The sequence below is a fragment of the Macrobrachium rosenbergii genome, chromosome 53, assembly GCF_040412425.1.
Source record: "Macrobrachium rosenbergii isolate ZJJX-2024 chromosome 53, ASM4041242v1, whole genome shotgun sequence".
NCBI lineage: Eukaryota > Metazoa > Arthropoda > Malacostraca > Decapoda > Palaemonidae > Macrobrachium > Macrobrachium rosenbergii.
The window spans coordinates 6,447,824-6,472,823 of record NC_089793.1 but is presented as its reverse complement, the minus strand read 5'-3'; the positions used below and the strand labels follow the sequence as shown (position 1 = coordinate 6,472,823).

The 25,000-nt window shown below is 35.3% G+C and overlaps 1 protein-coding gene across 3 annotated transcripts in view; it reads left to right on the top strand.

Moving 5' to 3' along the window:
- The window catches only part of LOC136834240 (uncharacterized), a 205,292-nt gene that overhangs the window by 150,036 nt on the left and 30,256 nt on the right, over positions 1–25,000 (top strand). For all 3 annotated transcript variants that reach the window (XM_067096583.1, XM_067096581.1, XM_067096582.1), the window contains one exon: positions 11,506–11,676. In XM_067096583.1, coding sequence (XP_066952684.1) covers positions 11,506–11,676 — 171 coding nt within the window. The remainder of the gene's footprint in view (positions 1–11,505; positions 11,677–25,000) is intronic.

Sequence of the window (25,000 nt, the reverse complement as noted above, 5' to 3'; positions counted from 1 at the left end):
TATTATTATTATTATTATTTGTCCTCTGTCTTCATGGAAAGTGTAATATCTTCATAAAACATTTTCCATATGTTTGGATGAGGAGTCCTCATTGCGACATGCAGCAAATCTGGCACAGTTACCCTTATTTATAAAGCAATGCTGTTTTGTAGTAAATTTTATTTATGCCAGCAGTGTGTGTGTATGTCATAGACTGACCTTCTTGGAAGTTGTACAACTATTCTGTTAACATTCCAAGAGGACTTTGGATTCTCATCAGAAGAATCGTCTCGACTCTGGTAATATAGAAGAGCATTAGAATCGCTTCTTCACTAAACCCTAAACGCAGTTATAAGATTTATTTCATGCGCCTCCAAGTCTGGAATCATTTTTTAAAGTCTTATCGTGTCGAAGGACCCTGCCTTAGAGTGTAGTTAAAGAATCATTTCTTAGCCCAGCTGTAGGACCAGTTATCGAATTATTATGTTTCCAAGCCTTGAAAGTCAAGTGTGCGAGAATCCCCTAAGATCCTATCATTAAATAACCATCCTCCTAATCACCTGAGAATCAGCTTAAGTCTCTTTCCACAACGCAGTTCCGAGTCCCAAGAGAATCTCTAAGGGACTCAGCGCGTAGCGTGATAAATGTTTAAATATCTGAACATCTGAGCATCTGAATATATCAGTCATGACAAGCGATATTCTAAACCACAGTTGGTCACTGAAAACAGATTCGTTTCTCCAACACTTGAAGGAAGCCATTTTTCAGTGCAATGTAAGCTGAGGTCACGCCTGGCAGGCGAGGGAGAGAATGGCCCAAGTTCGTGTTTAGAAGATAAGGGAAATATTTTAAGCTAGTTAATGCTCGGCAGACTGTAATGAATACAAGCTGAGCTTACGTCGTGAGGATTAGGAACAATAAAAGCTGATTTCACGTGATAAGCACCGTTGTGGTTTTGTGTTGAGATTGGTCTGTCTGTGAAATTTGACAGGACCATCTTTACCCGTACTGGAAGAGTTCTGATTAAGACTGCATCATTATTCAAGCATTTTGATTTAGCTCGAGTTTTGATTTTCTATTCCAAACAATCCTTGGAAAGAGCAAAGGGTAAATATGAAGAACTGGCAAAAATTATGCACTGAATAAAGAGAAACAGATTTAACTTCCGTACGAGGTACATTAAAGCGAAATCTTCAAGGATAGAGAGAGATAATTATTCAAATTTCCAAGTATTTACATTCATATATTCCTCAGTATCCTTCATTTTCCTATGTATGAGAGTGTTTCATTTCATCCAAGGATGTTTGCTTTTAACAGCACGAGATTATCCATTATTAGTCTCATCTTAATTAAGCCTCATTGACAGGTGTTCCCTTTGAAGGTAGTATCAGAAGGTAGATGATGTGTTCACCTTTAGATCCCGCGGGGTTTCGTCATCCGTCCAGTAATTGATCGGAGTTTACTGTCGACTTTTGCCCTCATGTTTATGCTAAATAACCCTTAATCACGTCAGCACCAGATAACCCTGGATCAGTCAGTTAATCGTAATGTAGGTATCAATTGTATGAATAGATAGCTAGCAAAGAAAGTGTACTTGAAAACTGGGAGTAAATGTTTTTATAAGGTGTTGAGAGAGAGAGAGAGAGAGAGAGAGAGAGAGAGAGAGAGATTAGTTTTAAGCCTGAATTGGTACAGAAATCTTGATCTTTGTAAGTGTGTGTAAGCGTGTCAAGGACAAGATTACTTGACTTATCCAAAAGACTAAAAGCAATTTCATATAATATATATGTATATGTATATATATATATATATATATATATATATATATATATATATATATATATATATATATATATATGTGTGTGTGTGTGTGTATAATATTAAATTAACTTTACCATCAGAATAACTTAAGCCCAAAAGAAATTACCATGATGGCTCAACTGGATAAGGTCACTGTCACCCCACTTCCAACTCGGAATAGGCAGAGGTTAAAATCCTGATCAGGGTAGGAGGGTATCATAAATTTACTGTAGGTGTAATTCATTGTAAAGGTAAAATTGCGATTTCCGACTTCAAATATTTGAAAGTATAAAAATCTCACGTGTAAACTTAATGACAAATTACCATTTGTATATGCGTATATTATTTATAACTTTAATTCTCTATACTGTGACTATTAGCATCCTGGCCATTTTAATTCATCTATTCCTTTGATACTTTCCCCTGACATTCGATTAATTTTTCTTCTTCAACTAAACGGCTGAAGTGATATTAATACCTGGTCTGTTTTGACGTGCAAGGATGGTTTGTCTGCGCCTGCGCATGACTACGTTGTTGCTGCTGCTTAGTTTTTGCCTGCAGAGCTTAACCTTCGTACGATAGTCCCTAGGGAAGTCATTACGAAGCTTATTGGTGTTTCATTAAAACCCAATCAAGGTTCGTTTGATGTTTCAAGCGTTCCATTTGGAGTTCGCTGAAACTACAAGGTAGGAACCATTGAAACTACTAGGTACGAACCACCGAAGCTTCAACGTATGAACCGCTGAAACTACAAGGTAGGAATCGCTGAAACTACAAGGTAGGAACCACTGAAACTCCAAGGTACGAACCGCCGAAGCTTCAACGTATGAACCGCTCAAACTACAAGGTAGGAACCGCTGAAACTACAAGGTAGGATCCGCTGAAACTACATGGTAAGAAACGCTGAAACTACAAGGTAGGATCCGCTGAAACTTCAAGGTAGGAACCGCTGAAACTACAGGGGAGGAGTTCGCTGAAACTATAAAGTAGGAGCCGCTGAAACCAGGAGGTAGGAACCTCTGAAACCAGGAGGTAGGAACCTCTGAAACCAAAAGGTAGAAACCGCTGAAACTGCAAGGTAGGAGTTCGCTGAAACTAGGAGGTAGGAACCGCTGAAACTACAAGGTAGGAACCGCTGAAACTACAAGGTAGGAACCGCTGAAACTACAAGGTAGGAACCGCTGAAACTACAAGGCACGCCTGCCGCTCCTTTTTGGGTTAAAATCGAATATCTTTCGTTCATTCTTCTTCCTCTTGTTTACGTCGGATATGGGCTGCGTTAGGTCACTCGGTTTCCAGGTTTCCATCCCCACCGGCCTAAATTTTGTAAAGATTGTAGAACATACAATGGTTATTGTGTGTTCCTTAATGATATCGACAATGAAACGGCTCATATAGAGGGAAATTGTAAGAAAGAGAGAGAGAGATATGTAAATAGATAGATAGATAGATAGAAGTGGAAAGGAATAAGACGGGGTGTTAGACAAAGGGGTAAAGAAGGTACGTACAGTAGAGAGAGAGAGAGAGAGAGAGAGAGAGAGAGAGAAAGTGCGATAGGAAGAGAAAAGGCCTGAGAGGAGACGTAAAGAAAAAAGGAAAGAGAGAAAGAGAGATAGACAATACTTGAACACTCTTCCAGGGTATAATACGTCTATAGATGTGGGTAATAGTAGTAGTGGGGTATGCAGTAACCACAGCCTTGGGGTATGTGTAATGAACGCTTTGGCCTGGGCAATTAACGAGTTGAATGAGTGCCGTCGGAAGGTTAATCACGGGGTGCCGAATGGGCAGAAATTAGGGCCCTCGGATTGTTTAAACTTTCGACCACTGAGAGGAGAAGGGTCTTAGTCGGAATTCGCCAGCAGATAATACAAAACGCGTTCTTTTCGAAATCCTTTCACTTATTATTATTATTATTATTATTATTATTATTATTATTATTATTATTATTATTATTATTATTATAGTTTCCATCCTTGTTCTGTGGCTGCTCGCTATTTGGTACTTGCTATTTGCTATTAGAAGGCAAACACAACAGATAGTGAGCTGTTTTTTTTATAAACATGGCTAATAATAGGCGTTCCCATGCTTCATCATAACCTCTTTGCTATTGCCTAATTACTTTTGGCTATTAGCAGATCATAATAAATAGTCCACTTGCTTTATAAGACCCGTTTGCTATTACTTACTTGCTACTAGCAAAGAATATAAAAATGGTAAAAAGTCTTGTTTATAGTCATTGAGGATAATAATATATCTCATACTTCATCCAGCCCTGTTTGCTACTTGCTACTTAGGGCTTGTGATGATGCAACTGGTGTCATATATCTCGACTCTTTATTGCCTGTTCATAATGCAGTTATCGCTGTCATATTCATAAAGGCAATTTATACTAATTCATGCAATTCTAATGAATATTTTACGTTGGAGCTTTTATTGTGCCCTTCGGATAAGTTTTTTTTTTTCCTTCTCTGCAGGAGGGTTGCTTCTTCACCTTTGGAGGGTTTGAAGTCCCTCTCAGCAGGGTTGTCGTTTCCTTTTCGGGGGATTGCAGTTTCCTTGGAAATTTCCCCACTAGGGGGTTGCAATTCCCTTTCAAGTTTTCCCTTTAGGAGGATTGCAGTTTCCCTTCAGAAGGAATGTATTTCCTTTCAAAAGGGTTACAGTTTTCCTTTTGGAGGTTGAATTTCTCCGCAAAAGGGGTTTCAGTTTCCATGAATAGGAGGGTTGCATTGAGACAAGATACCTTTCATATTGGATTAAATAAAAAGTTGTTTGATTTGGAGGGCAGGTACACGGGACTAACACTGTGACAGACGCAGAAAGGTTGTTTTTAAGACAGACAGACAGAGGCAGAGATGCAACGAGAAACAACATGAAGACTGACACACACACACACACACAGAGTGAAATAGAGAGAAAGAGAGAGAGAAACAGGTAAACACTTTATCTAACACACACAGGTGTGGCAGAGGCAAAGTGACGACAAAGTAAGACATAACACAGACATACAGACGCACAGAAAGGGAAAGCGAAAGACCCAGGCAGTTTCCCTGAACGAAAACATTCATATCACTCGAAAATAATCGTTGAATATTCATCAAGCGTCCCGGAGAAAAGTGTTGCGTCATCGCCTCTGAAGAAAGATAACTCATTACTGAGTCGCTTATCACCTATCAGAGGCTCAGATCAGATTTTCTTTTTTTCTTTTTTAGTTTTCAAGATCGTATATATGATTTACAAACGGTGTCATTAGCGAATATTGCTTTTTATGATCTTGATTAAGACAGCGATAGAGACTGGGGATTTGGGATGGAGAAACTTTCAGGATGGAGATTATTATTCATTTTTTGTTTTGTTGTATTGTTTCGTCATAGTGTTAGTTGACTGAATTTCAGTTTCCGTTTTCCTTCGTTATTTTGTTTTAAATCGGTTTTTAATCAGTTAAAAAGATTTTATTCGTTTAAGTAATCGTTCATTTTCATTCTCATTCATCATCATAAAGCAACTATACTGTATATAGATTTATCTGTTTTATTCATTGAAGCTATTTATTTCAAAATAAAATAATGCAAAAATAAGTAATGCTTTCGGCACTTGAAATACTGTTCTTTTCATTTTTTTTTTTTATTTCACCGATCCTTCTAAAATGATTTGGCTGAGTGTTTGATAACCTGGTGTAATTGTCGAATATCCTGACATTAGCAGATTACATCAAGATATATTTGTTCTAATTTGGGTGCTTTGATTCTCGTCTGACATTATATGATAAACTAGTTCACACATAAGCTTGTAATTTACATCTTACACCAGCCTACTTTCTGAATTCTTTAATAAGCTACTAGATAAGAGGAATGGTACAATAATGTTTAAAGATTAAAGTGTGATTGTAAAAAAAAAATAATAATAATGCCTCTCGTTACTTACAGGTAAATGTAAATTATGCAGTTGTCAAAGTCTAAAAACAGAAATTGAACATATGCAGTTTACGTGAAATTCAAAATGAATCTTCAAGCTGTACAGTTGACGTTGGTACTGTCGAAAGGTGAAACGTTATGTCCCTAACCTTGGTGTTAGGGACATAACAGGTGTTTCACCTTGTACAGGTGTGACCTTTGACTGCTCAAGGAAGGTGTAAAAATTAACTGAAGGTTGCGCTGACTACCAGCATACCTGCACTAATTTCATTATTCATTTTTGTCCAGTTACATTATTCCTTTAAAACTCATGGTCCCTAGCATTTCCAGTGCAGAGAAACTGCTAGTTGTTTTCTGAAAAGAAAACTATTGTGCCGGCTTTGTCTGTCCGTCCGCACTTTTTCTGTCTGCACTTTTTTCTGTCCGCAATTTTTCTGTCCGCCCTCAGATCTTAAAAACTACTGAGGCTAGAGGGCTGCAAAGTGGTATGTTGATCATCCACCCTCCAATCATCAAACCTACCAAATTGCAGCCCTCTAGTCTCCTCAGTAGTTTTTATTTTATTTAAGGTTAAAGTTAGCCATGATCATGCGTCTGGCAACCGCTATAGGTACCAGCAACGTGGCTGAGCTTCATGGGCCACGGCTAATAGTTTCATGGGCAGCGGCTAAGAGTTTCTTAGGCCGATTTTGTACTTGTTTCTTTTATTTTTAACTAAACTCAGTTATCCAATTATTGAAATCTTTGGCCTTCCCCTGTAAGAACTTCGTTTTGTATTTTTACGAAAATTTGACCTATCGTTGAATCAAGCGACTCGTATGAAAAGTATACCTTAGTTTAACCAGACCACTGAGCTGATTAACAGCTCTCCTGGGGCTGGCCCGAAGGATTAGATTTATTATGCGTGGCTAAGAACCAACTGGTTACCTAGCAACAGGGACTTACGGCTCATTGTGGAATCCGAACCAAATTATAGCAAGAAAGGAATTTCTATCACCAGAAATAAATTCCTCTAATTCTTCATTGGCCGGTCGGAGAATCGAACGCGGGACCAGCAGAGTGCTAGCTGAGAACGGTACCCTCCCGTCCAACGAGGAACTAAGTGATTAGAATTTGGGAGAGATCTGGATCTGGATTAATGACCCATGGTGTTGTGGGTGGCCGTTCAGATTACTAGGTCTTGGCGGAGGTTTGCGATCTCTAAATGCGCTGGGTTTTACATAGATAAGTAAGAGTAAAATATGTGTTATAGTATAACAAATGTAATTTTTTTTAAAATATTTCATATTTGTTTCTAAATGTTTCGTCAATTAATGTAGTATATGTCCGATCAAATCTTGAATCAGTTCTCTCTCTCTCTCTCTCTCTCTCTCTCTCTCTCTCTCTCTCTCTCTCTCTCTCTCTCTCTCTCTCTCTTTCCTTTCCTCCTTCACTTCTCCTTGCTTCTTTCTGATCTACGAGTATTTGTGCGCATGTCTGTGCTGTTTTTTTTTTTTTTTACTATTTATATTAATTTTTTTTACCATTTATATTAAACATTTTTATGCAGCAAATTTAATTTTTTCTGAATTAAGATTCCTGATAAAATTCATCTTATCTCACGATGAGATATCAAACCGCGATACGTTGATTAGAATTCGAATTGATAATAATAAAAAAAAGTTATACCGAGATCTCCGTTGCTATTATAGCTGAATAGGTTTTGTATAGACATTTAATTGTAATAGTCATCCTACAACGGTTTTCTGATTAACTTTTTTAATGTTTTTATCGTTCATTGTTACTAATGTTTTTTTTTATATTTTGGTGTTTTATTAACTACCTGCAAAACTCTTTTAATTTTTTTTCTTTTTAATTTTTCAGTTACCAATCTCGCATATGTTTTTTTTTTATATTTCGATGTTTTACTAAGTACCTGCAAAACTGTTTTAATTTTTTTTATATATATTTTCAGGTTTACTGTTTCCAAACAGATGAATCTCTAGCAATTTTTTTTATTTATTTGGTGATTACAAATAATGATGTCTAATAAGAGTAAAAGCAACAGATTTAGTTATTCCAGTATGTATCAGATTAACAGTTATAGCATTGCAGTTAATGACAAATTAACAAATGTGTATATAGTTGCCTATTTGAGACAAACCACTTATTCTAAAATATCCTCTTTCCTACTAAGAGTCCTGGCTATCGTAGCCAAGGCCAAATCAACAAATTGTAAATTTTATCAGTGATTAATTTTTACACTAGAATGAGTTACATCATTTTTCTTTTACTTTTCCAATGTCCGATTAATAATTTCAGTTCCTCCGACCCACTTCAGTATATTAGATGACGTCAGCGCATCCTTTTAACTAAATACGAATTGACGTTAAAATATCCTATATCAAATTACCACTTGTAGTTGCTGTCAGTTGCATCCGGGTTGGAACCCCTGACAGTTACAGCAGCCTTGAAAACACATATATTCCAATTTTACCTGAAGTCACATTGATAAAGTTGCAATAGATTTTTAGTAAACGTCACCTTGGAATATAACTTTTTTTTTATTTATTTTGGTTTTATTTTGTCACTGTATATTATACTTCATCTGCTTGACAAACTCATATTTTACCCGAAGTCACATTGATAAAGTTGCAATAGATTTTTAGTAAACGTCACCTTGGAATGTAACTGAGTTTTTAAAATATCTATTTTGGGTTTGTTTTTTGCCAGTATATATTACATCTCATCGGTTTTGACAAATACATATTTTCCAGTTTTACCTGAAGTCACACTTACAAAGTTGCAACAGTTTTTTTTATTAAACGTCACCTTGGAATATAACTTATTTTTTTAATTTATTTTGGATGTTTTTGTCACTTTATATTATATTTTATCTGTTTTGACAAATACATGTATGTCAATTTCACCAGAAGTCACGTTGATAAAGTTGCAATAGATTTTTAGTAAACGTCACCTTGGAATATAACTTATTTTTTCTTTATTCATTTTGGTTTTGTTTTGTCACTTTATATTATATTTCACCTGCTTGACAAATATATATATTCAAATTTTACCTGAAGTCACAATGTTAAAGTTGCAATAGATTTTTAGTAAACGTCACCTTGGAATATAACTGATTTTTAAAAATATCTATTTTGGTTTTGTCTTTTTGCCAGTTTATATTATATTTCATCTGCTTTTACAAATACATATATTCCAATTTTACCTGAAGTCACAATGTTAAAGTTGCAATAGATTTTGAGTAAACGTCACCTTGGAATGTAACTGATTTTTAAAAAATTTATTTCGGCTTTGTTTTTGTCACTTTATACCATATTTCATCGGTTTTGCCGGATTGTTATTGTATCTCATTATTGCGTGGCGCCATTGCATCGTGAGGAATTTTTTGCGTACCCTGGGCTACTATTGAAAGTCACTTGCCAATTTATTTTTTTAGCGAAAACATAATTCTCCCACGTGCCACTACAGATTATTTTTGATCAGCTGATGTTTAATCACTTCTTACGTGTTGTAATTTTCAGTTTCCCATTCTTTACATACAAAAATTATACGTATCGATAAGTCTCCACAAGTGGTTTCAATGTCATTTGCTGAAGACATTTCTCGATCTTATTTTTCTTGCTGAAATAATTTGGCCTGTATTTTCCGAGTCTCTCTGTCTCCTGTACCATGATGTCCTCTGTTCCTGTAGCCTTCCTCTTATTTAAGAGGCAGGTTTGTTGCTTCCATTATGGCCCTGTCCATGTAAGCATGTATATTTGTATGTATAAATAATGTATATTTTATATTTATTTACATACATACATATATATAGATGTATATATACATCTATATGTATGTATGTATGTATGTGTGTACGTGTGTGCATATCCTTTTTGCGATGCATCCTGATTTACTTACGGCACTTCCAGAGCTCATTATACGCGTTTCATATATTCATTATAGCAGCTGACATGCTATGAATAATAATGCCTTCTTAACATGCAAGCAAATCTATATAGTCTCTGTGCTTCCTACACAAAAACAGTCTCTCTCTCTCTCTCTCTCTCTCTCTCTCTCTCTCTCTCTCTCTCTCTCTCTTCCAAGCAGTTAATAAACTCAGTGTCATTTAACGAACGTCCTTGACCAGTGAGGTCCGATGACGTCACTGTAGACCCAAAGAGGCTGACTACTCCCTCTCCTCCTTCCCCTCCCCTTTCTCCTCCTCCTCCTCCTCCTCCTACAGAGAGAAGATAAAATGGAGCAAATGGTATTATGCGGAGGATGACTTGCAAATCCCGCAGACGTCGCTACCAGGAGCACCTTGATATATGACGCTCTTAATCTAATTACTTCTCATACGAGTGCATCTTCTTATTTCTCGTGTTTTATTTTTTTCGTTTTTTTCTTCTTTCTTCTTTCTTTCTTTATTTTTTCTTCTTCTTCTTCTTCTTCTTCTTCTTCTTCTTTCTTCTTCTTCTTCTTCTTCTTCTTCTTCTTCTGTCGTAATTGTTATTTAAACACATGACAGTTCACTTGTTTTTAACTGGGATGTTATCTTATTAACGAATTCTACCAATTTTATATCTTTTATTTAATTATTCGCTTATCAGGCGACGGATTACCTTTCGTCCGTTTTCCGCTTTTCCGTATTTCATCTTTACTTATCAAATTATGGCAAATTTTATCGCCAATTTCATTGTCTAGCCCCTTTTCCTTGAGAAACATCAACCAAGATACTTTTACTTCAGTCACCCTTGTTACCTTATCGCCACTTGACAGATTCCCGTTTTCTATACATCCTTCCTTCTTCCATACTTTATCGTAAGATCTCCACCTTCTCCATCTCATTACTCCCGCCCCCTCTCTCTCTCTCTCTCTCTCTCTCTCTCTCTCTCTCTCTCTCTCTCTCTCTCTCTCAGCCTCGCCCTTCGGAGGAGGGCGTCAGCGCCCTTGCCATTTCGCAGAGAGATAAGAGCAGTGGTTGCAGTGACCCAGCCTTAACCGACTTCGAAGTGGTACTGTTAATCCCTTTCTCAGTGGAAGATTGTAGGATAAAGTATATAACTTAATTGGGTCTTTTGTTTAGGAAAATAACGCCTATTAGAAATAGATTCTTTGCTGCTTATCTTTTTAAATATGTTTAATTTCCTTAGTGTATTTCATTTTCTTTAGATTATTATTATTATTATTATTATTATTATTATTATTATTATTATTATTATTATTATTATTATTATTATTATTTTTTGTTAAACCTGCAGGTTTTCACTAATTTTCATTATATTAATTACAGTTGATTATAGTTGGTGTTATGCACCGACTCCGAATTTAAAACAAATATCGCGTGTATTTTATTAGAGTATTGCCATATAAAATGTTAATAATAATAATAATAATAATAATAATAATAATAATAATAATAATAATAATAATAATAATAATAATAATAATAATAATACAAGACAATCGTTTGCACTTGTGTAATAAAACTGTCAGGGACACGTGACTCCCTTAATAATAATAATAATAATAATAATAATAATAATAATAATAATAATAATAATAATAATAATAATAATAATAATATAATAATAATAATAATAATAATAATAATAATAATAATAATAATAATAATAATAATAATAATAATTATTATTATTATTATTGTTATTATTATTATTATTATTATTATAGCACGAGTCTTAAAATAGAGAAACAAATCTATTCCATTTTTAAAAATGTAATTACACAGCTCTATAACTGTGGATTTCCTTGTGTAACATAACCCCCAAAATTCTAAAGGTCTTCCTCTTAACGTCCGCAGGTCCCAGAATCCGCTGGCGGTCGGACGGACGGTGCGGATCAAACTTCCCCCTCGCCAGCAAGGCGCCGTCGGAGTGCGACCCCGACAGCGACAGGCCCTGCTGTAGCGACTACGGGTACTGCGGCAACTCGCTCTCCCACTGCACCTGCCCGGACTGCATCGACTTCAGGAGTGAGTAGTAGAATTTCGTGCGTTGGGTGAAAGTCGGTTGTGTTCCCTGTTGTGGAAAGGTGTTTTGTTTACTTGAATTCTTTACTCATTTGCATATTTTTATTTGGTTGTTTTATTTATACATTTATGTATTTGTTTGGTTCTTGATATCTTATACTTATATATATATATATATATATATATATATATATATATATATATATATATATATATATATATATACATATATATATTTATTTAATTTGTTTATAACATTTATTTTTATATTCATGTAATTATTTTCATATGCCTTTATTTATGTTTATGTATCTAAATTATTTAGTTTATCATTTATTTAAAGTATTTATTTACTTATTTAATTTATTTATTTATTTGTATATTGAAGTGGTTCCGGAAGTTCTAAACGCGTACGTGTATTTTATCCTTTCCAAAACGTCCAAAGAGGTCCATGTTAGATTTCGAACAGGAACCGCAATGTATGCGGATCAGTCTCCCCGGAAGTTGTCTGAATATGAATCGGATCTGAAACATAATCACAGAAAATCATGTGGGTGTAAATAACTAGGAACTAAAGTACATCTGGGTCACTTTCCTACAAAACTGTTTGGACTTCAGTTAAGAACTTATCAACTATTAATTTTAGAGCTAACTAAAAATATCCACAGCTGATACCACAATAACCTGGGGAGAATATTCAACGTGAGCTTCCACTAGTTTCGATTAGCTTCAGTGTTATCAGGTTTTCCGTTCAGATTCGGAGCTTTTCCTGGGTTTCCCCAAAAATATCAATGAAATTTTACCCCTAGAACTCTCCCATTAACAATTACACGTTCTCCCAACCCAGCAACTTCCAGTCCCTGGTAATTACACCTCCCCCTCACCAAAATCTCACATGTTGGTGAGGGGGAGGTGTAATTTCCCTCCCCCACTCAAGAACTACCTTTTCTCTTTCTCCAGTAACTATCCTCTCTCCCACTCAAACAAATCTCCTTCCCGTGATCCGTCAGCTATTTCTCACCCATCACAGAAAGTGTCGCCCATCCCTGCAACTCCTCCCACTTAGGCAACTCTCCTTCCCCAACCTCAGCAACCAACCTTAATCCCTCTCAAGCAACTTTATCTTTTCCCAACCTCAGTGACTGTCCTTAATCCCACTCAAGCAACTTTCTCTTTTCCCAACCTCAGTAACTATCCTTACTCCCACTCAAGCAACTTTCTCTTTTCCCAACCTCAGTAACACTCTGTAATCCCTCTCAAGCAACTTTCTCTTTTCCCAACCTCAGTAACTGTTCGTAATCCCTCTCAAGCAACTTCCTCTTTTTCTCTTTTCCCAACCTTGGTAACTGTCTTTAATCCCACTCAAGCAACTTTCTCTTTTCCCAACCTCAGCAGCCACCCTTAATCCCTCTCAAGCAACTTTCTCTTTTCCCAACCTCAGTAACTGTCCTTAATTCCCCTTAAACAACTTTCTCTTTTCCCAACCTCAGCAACCACCCTTAATCCCACTCAAGCAACTCTCTCTTTCCCAGCCTCAGTAACTGTCCTTAATCCCTCTCAGGCAACTTTCTCTTCCCCACCTCAGCAACCTCCTTATCCCACTGAAGCAACTCTCTTTAACTCACATCAGCAACCACTCTTATCCCACTCAAGCAACTTCACCTTTCCCTACCTCAGCAACCATTCTTATCCCACCAAGCAATTCTATCTTCCCCCAAATGAGCAACCACCCCTATTCCACTCAGCAACTTTATGTTCCCCACCTCAGCATCTACAAATCCCACGCAAGCAACTGTACCTTCCCCCAAATGAGAAACAACCCCTATCCCATTCAAACAACTTTATGTTCCCCACCTCAGGACCTATACAAATCCCACTCAGGCAACTTTATGATCCCCACCTCAGCACCTACAACCCCCAGCTCAAGCAACTTTACCTTCCCCCAAATGAGCAACCACCCCTATCCCACTCAAGCAACTTTATGTCCCCCACCTCAGGGACTATACAAATCCCACTCAAGCAACTTTATCTTTCAAACCATCCCACTCAAGCAGATCTGGCCCCTCCCTCCCTCCCCCGCTTCAGCAACCACCCTTATCCCACTCAAGCAACTCTGTCTTCCCACATATCCCACTCAAAAACTCCCACTACTCCTCCACCCAGTAACAGCAACACTCCCCTCCCGCTCAATCCCCGCCCACTCCATCATCCTGATTCCCACGCCGAAGGAAGCCTGTGAACGCCCCCCTCCACTCCCCCCTGCGTAATCCGCGAGCAGTTCCTTAAAAGGGGAGCTGGCCCGGATGAGGAATGTCCTTCGTGCTTGTATTAGTCATTCATGTCACACAGGGCGGTCCTCCTGCTTCTACAGCTACCTGTCGGAGATGAAAAGGGGAAAGATTACATACAGCGATATGGAGGGATTTAGTACGTGGATGTGTATTATTATTATTATTATTATTATTATTATTATTATTATTGGAGTTGAAAGGGAAAAGAATACATACAGTGATATGGGAGGATTTTGTTATTATTATTATTATCATTATTATTATTATTATTATTATTATTATTATTATTATTATTATTATTATTATTATTTTATACTAATAAGATCGTGAGGACATATTAAGCACATGTTTATACTATCAAGTGAATTACCTTAGTATCAGTAGGTCTTCCAAATAGTGCATAAGGAGAAGAATTAAATGTTTTAAATTAAGTTGAGAGAGAGAGAGAGAGAGAGAGAGAGAGAGAGAGAGAGAGAGAGAAAGAGAGAGAGAGAGAGAGAGAGAGAATAATTAGACAAACCGCGGCCCCTAGATTTTTATTGGATTAATTTTATACTAGATTACTCTTTATTTACGTCCAATCTCTATTTAGCGCAAGTTAATGGGGGTTGGATCGCTGGGGTTACTTGGAGGTGTGGGGGCGGTGGTGGTGGTGAGGGAGGAAGGTGAGAGGAGGGGAGGGGTCCGTGTCTGAGGTTAGAGAGATCCGTTTTCCGGCTAAACTTATTACCCATAAAAATTACTGTTGCGCTCACTCAGTCGACTTAGGAAAAGTCTACGGATAAGTAACAAAACATATCAATATAAGTAGGCCAGAAATCATCGTTTTACTGATAATCTCATAATAATCTTGGCGTGAGATGGAATAGAACCAGTCAACCAGAAGGAGACAGAAGAAAGAAATTAAGTCCAACAGAAACGTCAACATTGTAGAGGACTCGTTCCTTGTTGCTGTGACCAATAATTGTTTTTGTCGTGAATTTGACATCAATGTCGCCTTGCTTGATTCAACGAGGAGTGTCAGTGCTAACTTAGCCTAAATGAATAGTTTATTAGATAGCTTTGATTAGAAAATCCTTTCCGTAGAATTGTAAAAATAATAATAATCATAAAATTTATTATTAGAAGGGTTACAGTTCAGTGGAAAAGAAATTGAGTGTATTGTGTATCTCTATCTGTCTATCTATCTATCTATCTACCTATTTATCTATATTTATAAAAGAGACAGATAGCTAGATAGATTCATTATCTATCTATCTATCTATCTATCTATCTATCTATATTTATAGATAGACTGATATAGACAGATAGGTAGATAGATTCGTTATCTATCTATCTATCTATCTATCTATCTATCTATCTATGTAGATAGATCTATCTATCTATGCAGATAGATAGAGTAGATAGATTAAATTTCTATCTCTCTATTTATCTATCTATCTATCTAAATATCTAGATAGATAGATAGATAGATAGATAGGGAAACTCCTTCTATCTATCTGTCCATCTAGATAGATAGATATATAGAGAGATAGAAAATTAATCTATCTATCTATCTATCTATCTATCTATCTATCTATCTTTCTGTCTGTCTGTCTGTCTACCAGATAGATAGATAGATAGATAGATTAATTTCCTGTCTCTTTATCTATCTATCTATCTATCTATCTATCTATATACCTAGGTAGATAAATAGATAAACAGGCACCGCCCAATTACGGATCACCAGCGGTCTCTCGCACTTTATACGGAACTTCGACAACCCTTCAGCTTATTCTGAGAATTATTGCAGTTGTCTGTGATCTTGATAAGGGGGCGTAAGCAAACAGGTTTTGGATATAAATTAAAACTTTTTTTTTTTTTTTTTGCTCTTCGTCAGTTATCATTATTATCTTTTTAACATGTGGCGTCCGACAGCTCGGCCTTTTAACGTAGTCTTGGGTGTCTGCAGAGAATGTGCGTGCGCTACCCTCAGCTTAAATGGCTTATTATTATTATTATTATTATTATTATTATTATTATTATTATTATTATTATTATTATTATTAAGGATCCTTACTGGTTTTTGTTTATATGATGATGAAGATTATTATTATTATTATTATTATTATTATTATTATTATTATTATTATTATTATTATTATTATTATTATTATTAAAAAAAGTACTCATAGTAGCCTGAGTCTTGAAATGTATAAACAAATTCACAGTTATGTATGGGTATATATATTTAAAAATAAATCTTTACATATTTATTTTTCAATGTATGTACTCATACATAACTGTGGATTTGTTTCTCCATTATTATTATTATTATTATTATTATTATTATTATTATTATTATTATTATTATTATTATTATTATTATTATGTAAAACTGTCATCTTTACCAAACATACGCGTATTATTAATCACCACAATAACCTCTTAAATACTTGATTTCCTAGCGCATTTTATAAACGCTTGCCAATCACTTCTAAGCCTTAAAACCCAAATAAGAAATATATGAAGAAGCCTTTTCTTCTCGCGGATTCATCTGGACTTCAAAATTCTTTGAGATAATCATATCCAAAGACTTGGACGATACCGAGAAGTTAAGAGTTCAGCCTAAAAATCAATAATTGCTAAAATACTGTGTTGTGATAACTTTTTTTTACCTATCATTTTTATATTTTTCTCCTTTTTTATTTTTTTCTTCTTTCTCCTCGCCTTCTTCATCATTTTCTTCTTTAGTATCCCGCATTTGCCTCTCTGCTTTGTGTTTTTCCTTCTTTCCTCCTATTTTCCTCTCTATCTCCTCTGTTACCTATTTCACCTTCTCCCCTTTCTATGAATGAATTAGGAAACATTTTATCATTTAGATGAGTGAATAAAGGAATTATTCCCTTTTAAAACAAATGAATAAATGAAGAAAGAATGTTTTCACATTTTAGCCGAATGAATGAAAAAAATAGTTTTCCTCTTAAAGAAATGAATAAAGAATATTTTTAGCTGACAAGTCAGTGAATGAGGACTTTTTTTGTCTGCTAAATGAATGTTGAAAGAAAATTTGTTGCCTTTTAAATGAGTAAATGGCAAACATTTTTTTACTCATATAAATAAATGAAAAACACGTCCCTGGAATTAATCAGTGAAGTAATATAATACCTTTTAAATTATTACTTGACAAATAACTCTTTTAAGTCTTTCAAAAAAATTAATAAAAAAATGAATGAACTTGGACCACGTGTAAGTATCATAAAAACCTGCGATACCTAAGGATTATGACTGGTGTCATAAAGGATATAGATTTTTTTTCTTAGCAGTTTTTTCCTCAAAAACCTCCGGATAAGGTCATATAATTGCCCTGGCCAACTCCGGGTGGGAATTATGGCCGACAGCAACATATCTGGCTTATGAAGGCTTTTTACTTTTTTCATTATTTTATTCCTCTTGCTGTGTGTGTTTATGTGTGTGTGTGTGTGTGTGTGTCTTCGTACGTTAGGTGTATGTTCCCTTAACACTTGCTTTCTGTCCCGAGAATAATAATAATAATAATAATAATAATAATAATAATAATAATAATAATAATAATAATAATAATAATAATAATAATAATAATAATCTTTATTTATTTCAGTTAAAGGCCATATTGAGGTAACTTTCTCTCTCTCTCTCTCTCTCTCTCTCTCTCTCTCTCTCTCTCTCTCTCTCTCTCTCTCTCTCTCTCTCTCTCTCGCAGACTCGCAGAAGCATCAGTTCTCACAGAATTAATTCTCTCTTTCACTAAATCTCCCTCAACTTGAATTCTTCAGGAGGACACCTTTAATTACCTTGGGAATACAAAAAAAAAAAAAAAAATTGGAAGGGGAGTAGGAAGGAGGGGGGAGAAAGATGAGGAGGAGGATGAAGGGAGGAGGGGAGGGGTGTGTGAGGAGTGTGCCTGCCAAGGAGTCAAATCCTGGTCTCAGGATCTTTGTGTAACCCCAAAGTTTTATGTTCTTGTAAACAAGTTGCGAATGTGAGCGCTAATCGACGCTTCGTTTTTCGCCGTTTTTTCCGCATGAGGACCTCAGTGCGTGCGGGCCTGCTGCGGACGGACGGTAGCCACCTAGACAGACACCCAGTCAGACAGGCATACAGACATACAGGCAGGCAGGCAGGCAGGCAAGCAGGCAAGCAGGCAGCCAGCCGGAAATCCTTCTCGAGTGTGTGTTAATAGCTGCGTGCTTTACTGGTTTTTGGAAAATTTAATTACCTGTTTTTAATCCTGGTTCTACTTTATGGTTTTTTTATAATTTGTTGGGTATGAGAGGGATTTGGGGTTTCTTGTTGTACGTGTGCTAGCAAATATATAAATATATATATATATATATATATATATATATATATATATATATATATATATATATATATATATATATATATATATATATATATATATATATATATATATATATATATATATATATATATATATATATAATAAATGTGTGAGTTTGTGTGTAGGTGTCTACGTGCTTATGTAAAATTACAAATTTGTCTCTAAATTGTAGCCTCTCTTGTTTTCCGTTTTTATTACCGTTCAAGTGAAAGTTGAAATACCTTCCTACACAATTTGACTGATAATTTTAGAAAGGTTATCAGTAAAGTCATTTCCCTTCTGTTTTTGACGTTCCGGGTGCTTCATTTGCAAAGGCTATATGATGTTCGTATTAAGAAACAAAACGTTAGAAGTATTTTGTAAATAATCGGCGCTTGTAAATGAAATGTACAATGATGAGTACGGTTTGATTATGGTGGTGAGTTTCGGTAATAATAATAATAATAATAATAATAATAATAATAATAATAATAATAATAAGTCATTTATGATGAAATGACGGTAATGATGCTAAGAATTGGACGAATTTGAGTAAAATTATGTTAATAATGATAAAAATTAATAAATGTGATTGGTGCCAGCACTTCTTAGCCTGATGTTTTTTCTTGCCAGTTTGTAACAGTATGAGAAATACTAAGGAACCCTGGAACTGAAAGAGAGAGAGAGAGAGAGAGAGAGAGAGAGAGAGAGAGAGAGAGATCCGGGTTAAAAATAGGTTGATAAATACTGTGCAGCCATTACTGTTGTTTCCGTCGCTTTCAGAAATTATTTCATTATTATTATCCCACCATTACGGCCACAAAAAAAAAAAGAACAAAAAAGCTCCAATTGCGTCAAGAGCGGTAAGCGAGCGAGCGAGCTAGCAACCGTTCGCGGTTAACCGCAGGGCGCAGCGCGCTAACCGCTCGCGGATCTGTGTTTGTTAAGTGCCCTCACTAATGGGCGGGTTCAGGTGTCGATAAACAAACGGCTGATTCAGCGGTGACGATGACTGACGTGCAGATTTTATGGGGCTGCTTATGTTGTAAGTAGCATTCTCGCCTACCGAGCGAGGGGACCCGGGTTGCATTTTCCAGAGGTGTAACCGAGTATCGGGACCTTTCCCTGAAAAAAGCGGGACGCCATGTCTTGAAAACTAACCACAGAATTTTCTTGCAAATAATCTCATTATGTTTCTCACACCCAAATTTCGCTAGGCGTTATTATCTAACTTAACCTAACCCAGTCCAACCTACCCTAACCTAGGGGCAGGGCAAAAAAACATGGGCTGGTGCAATACTGGCTTGCATCTCGGGAATTTGCACCCGGGTTCGATCCCAGGGGTTGGGCGGGCAGGAGTTTCATCCTTCGTTCAGAACCCATCGTCCCTTGTTGATAAAGCATTGGATTGTGTTCTTGGCAGGTGGACGACTGTGGTAGATTCAACGCAGGGTGGAAAAGGGGACTATTGTTCGTAATCTCATCCTAAAAGACTTTAAGAATTGCTTCTTATACATAGAATATATATATATATATATATATATATATATATATATATATATATATATATATATATATATATATATATATACATAGATATACATATATATAATATACATATATATATATATATATATATATATATATATATATATATATATATATATATTCATTTATATATTTATATATATATATACACACACACACCTTTTCCATGGCTCAACATTCTCGGTTCGTCCGTTGATTTTTCATTTAAAAAAAAATGGAATTTTATTTCTGCCCCTGATTTCCCATATCTCCATAACCTTCACACACGTAAGATGCTAATTACAGTCTCCAGTAAAGCTAGGCAATCCCTGATATCGTTCCATTATATTATTTTTTTATTCTGTCCTGTTCTGTAACCCTAGACAGAATTTTGATATTTTAAGAGTTTATTATTATTATTATTATTATTATTATTATTATTATTATTATTATTATTATTATTATTATTATTATTATTATTATTATTATTATTATTGTTATTATTATTATTATTATTGTTGTTATTATTATATTATTAAACTTTTATTATTATTACTATTATTATTATTAAACTTTGGAAACTATCCACTTCAAAAACAGGTATAAAAGATGGCTGTTCAGTCACTCCTGTAACGTTCTCAAAATATAATTCTGACCTCGCTTCACAATTTCTTTCGTTTTCCCATTTCGAATAACTCGTACAATAAAGAAGGAAATACTACTCGACAATTTCAGAAGACAGGAAAACGCACACCACTGACTGCGCGTTGGCGATTATAGCAAAACATGCAAGTAATGGCGCTGACAGTGACAGAAATAGAGATACAAGCTTCGACTAGAAAATAAAAATATATAAATATAAATAAAGGTAAAACTGAAGACTACTACCGCGGCCTGGTTCCCGCCAGTCGGCGACCGTAATATTTATAGTCTTTTGTTTATGTTTTTGTTTATGCCTTTTGTTTTTGTGTCTGTGACTTTTAACAGTCTTTTGTTTGTGTTTATGCCTTTTGTTTTTGTGTCTGTGACTTATAACAGTCTTTTGTTTGTGTTTATGCCTTTTGTTTTTGTGTCTGCGACTTATAACAGTCTTTTTTTTATGTTTTTACATTCATCACCAAGAATCTGGTACTAAACACGGCGCCCTTTTTGCATGCAGACTGATAGTTATCGAACCAGAGGGCGCGCGGTAGTAGTCTTCAGTTATACTAAAATAAAAATGTCGTGTCATTTGTCTGAAACAAAGATCCAATTATATCTCCGTCAGCTCAGACAGGGGAAACGATAATGATAATGGATGAAAGTAATTCATTTCGGGATTATGTCATTAGCGTATACTTAACATCGACAGATACAGTAGTCCCCCCACCCCTGGTAATTGACAGAAAACGTTGAAAGCAATTATTATGGATTATAAAAAATCGATAATGATTTTTCCGAGGTTTGATTATGCAGGCTGGAAAATTCTGAATGAAGGGAATAAAATAAAGCTTCTGGTTTTATTCATGACGATAAGAATATGAAAGGATAAGAATATAATTTGGTGACAGCTGCATTTCCCTTTTATTCTTCAGAATGTTTTTTTTGTTTTTTTTTTTCTTTTTAATTTTCAGTCCATTTTCTACACTACTGATTACTTTATTGTTTAATAGATAATAAGGGTTTTTATCTTCAATATTCTTTACGATGTAATATTGTATAATGAGTAAAAAGCCACAATCTTGTAAATGAGAGACTGTAAATAATGTAAATGAGAGACGGTCCTCTTCAGCCAACTGTTGTGCAAACGGTCGAAAGCTTCCCCTTTTTTAGCCTTTTTTTGTATTTTGGAAAAATTCAGTCTCTCACTTACATTATTGTGGCTTTTTACTCATTATTTCCGGTCACAATATAGGTGCCCCATAGATAATATTGTATGTAATACTCATCACATCTCAAATATTTTACGATTCTCTGGACATAATTCCATAGAATTAATAATTTTACTCTTTTAATAAGAATTATTTCTCTATATCTGCTAAACAGTTTAATTGTCACGTGTCAGCACATCTGATTATCAACTTACTAGATTATTAAAATGAGTTCTTCATATCTCAGGGCTCTTCTTTTTTTAAAAAAAACTGATCAGATCTGCATAGCATTGAAGGTTTCATTCAGATAATTGAGAGGAATATACATAAGCAATTTTCATGTCAAATTCGTCGGCGCCAAATACAACGTAATTTGAATATAAATGAATATATTTATTACGCTTTGATGAGATGTTCTGGGTAAAGCATTTTCAGGGATGAAGAGGTCTCAAGGGCACTGTTCTGACTTATGCATCTAAAATAATAATTATTCATAATTCATTACTATCGTTCACCGGAATAATCTAAAAGAATATTTTCTCGATTGGCAACCTTCTACAAGATTGAATCTCTTGATAGTGAAAATATATCACCCAAAGCTAATAAAAAATGATGTAAAACTTTTATGCATCTGAACTTATAATTATTATTCATATTTCATCATAATAGTTCTCTGGAATAATCTAAAAGACTATATTTTCTCGACTGGCGACCTTCTGCAAGGTAGAACTCTTGATAGTGAAAATGTATTAGCCAAAGCTAATAAAAGAATGATGTAAACTATTATGCATCTAAAATTATAATTATTATTAATAATTCATCATATCGTTCATTGCAGTAATCTAAAAGACTATGTTTCCTCGATTGGCAACTTTCTACAAGGATGAATCTCTTGATAGTGAAAATATATTAACCAATCCTAATAAAAGAATGATGTAAAACTATAATGCATTTAAGATTATAATTACTATTCTTATTTCATCATAATCATTCACCGGAATAATCTAAAAGACTATGTTTTCTCGATTGGGAACCTTTTACAAAGTAGAATCTCTTGATAGTGAAAATATATCAACCAAAGCTAATAAAAGAATGATGTAAAACTAAGTGAAAATAATACTGAAAGCGCTTACGTCAGAAAATGATAAAAATAGTATAAAGAATTACTTAACGAGTAATGAGATGAAGGGGATTTTAGAGAGTACGATTAATGATTGAGTGTCATCTCTAAATTAACTGTAAATGTTTTTTTTTATTTTTAGCAAAATTAGGTGCCTTCGTGTTCATTTTTTAAAAATCCTGTGTAGGTTGTTATTATTATTATTATTATTATTATTATTATTATTATTATTATTATTATTATTATTAGTTTTTTATGTTTCTCACTCACAAGACAAGGGACATATAAAAGGAAATTCTCAAAATTATTATTATTATTATTATTATTATTATTATTATGATGATGATTATTATTATTATTATTATTATTATTATTATTATTATTATTGGAAATTGTGAATAGCAGTCACGTCCTGTAAAGAGGAGGATAAAGTGAGATCGCTTTCTTGAGTGTAAATCTTGATTATTATTATTATTATTATTATTATTATTTATTATTATTATTATTATTATTATTATTAGGATTATTAATTGGCTAGGATAAAAATGAATCCCTCCCATTCACGAGAAAATGGTAATGCAAAGGGAAACGCGCAAGGAAATGTTTTAAGCTATGCACCCGATCTTGTCCTCCGCATTGTTGATGCCACACTGGTGTGATGGCATTGTGCAGAATCATGGCAACAAGATTGCTTGGAATTATCTGTGACAGGGCGATTTCCTGTATGCAAACCTTGATCCACTCGGAAGGAGAGAGAGAGAGAGAGAGAGAGAGAGAGAGAGAGAGAGAGAGAGAGAGAGAGAGAGGAATAGAGGGACGGCAGAAAAGAGAGAGAGAGAGAGAGAGAGAGAGAGAGAGAGAGAGAGAGAGAGGAAGAGAAGAGACGAAGCAAAAGAGAGAGAGACAGAGAGAGAGAGAGAGAGGAAAGAAGAGACGGCAAAGAGAGAGAGAGGAGAAAAGGAGGGACGGCAGAAAAAAAAGAGAGAGAGAGAGAGAAGGGAGGGACGGCAGAAAGAAGAGAGAGGGAGAGAGAAAGAGTTGGTGGAAAGGGAGGGACAAGGAGAGAAAGAGAGAGAGAGAGAGAGAGAGAGAGAGAGAGAGAGAGAGAGAGAGAGAGAGAGAAAGTCAATATGTGTTAAGGTATCTTGAAATGTTCTTTACCTCTGGCTTTATTGACTAAGCTTGTTTAAAATTCGTTTTTTATCTTCTTATCGACATAGAGGTTTAATCAGGTGCGTTTTAGGACGCTAGAAGAAACTTTCTTGAACCGGATAAAATAGAAAAAAGGTTTAGATTTAAGAATGACTTTCATATACAAACTGAGAAAATCTGATTTCCTCCAAAAAATTTTTCCAAGTGACAATATGACCTTGTTCCCAGGCTCTAGAACCCTCCACTATCTTAAGTATTTCCTGAATAATTCAGCCCACGGCCTCTCTACGCCATTAAATAACGATCCCTACTGCCATCTACGTCCATACACTCTAAAATGATGACCACAAAAAATAAACAATCCGTCTTTTTTCGAACTGCACGCATGCGCCATCTGTCGGTCCCATTCCGACGTGAAGACGGGAGGAACTTGCGAACAAGGTCAGGCCGCGGAGGAACTTGCGAACAAGGTCAGGCCGCGGATGTAATTGTACCATATTTACCTTTTGTTTCGTACCTGACGAGCGAGTTAAAGAAGGACGTGATTGAACTCCGAAAGAGGAATGGCATTGAGGAGTTGGCAGAAAAAAGGTGGAGTTATTTCTCTAAAGAGAGAGAGAGAGAGAGAGAGAGAGAGAGAGATGGAACAAAACTGAGATTCGGTAGTTTTGACTGTTTTTTATTTCTGCTACAAGACTGCTTCTCTGAGAGAGTGAGAGAGAGAGAGATTAAAAACCATAATTATGAAATAGCTATGAGAATTGCATGTTTTCCAGTTTCTAAAGCTATTTTAGAGAGAGAGAGAGAGAATAAAAGCCATTGATATGAAATACCTATAAGAGTTATATGGTTTTAAACGCTTAAAACATGATATTTGAGGAGAGAGAGAGAGAGAGAGAGAGAGAGAGAGAGAGAGAGAGAGAGAGAGAGAGAGAGAGAGAGAGAGCCAATTGATACGGAACGAACTGTTATTGAAGGGATTATGATTTGTCAGTGTACCAGAAGTGGCCTCTCGCTTTCCACCGAAATAACAGGAAATAACATA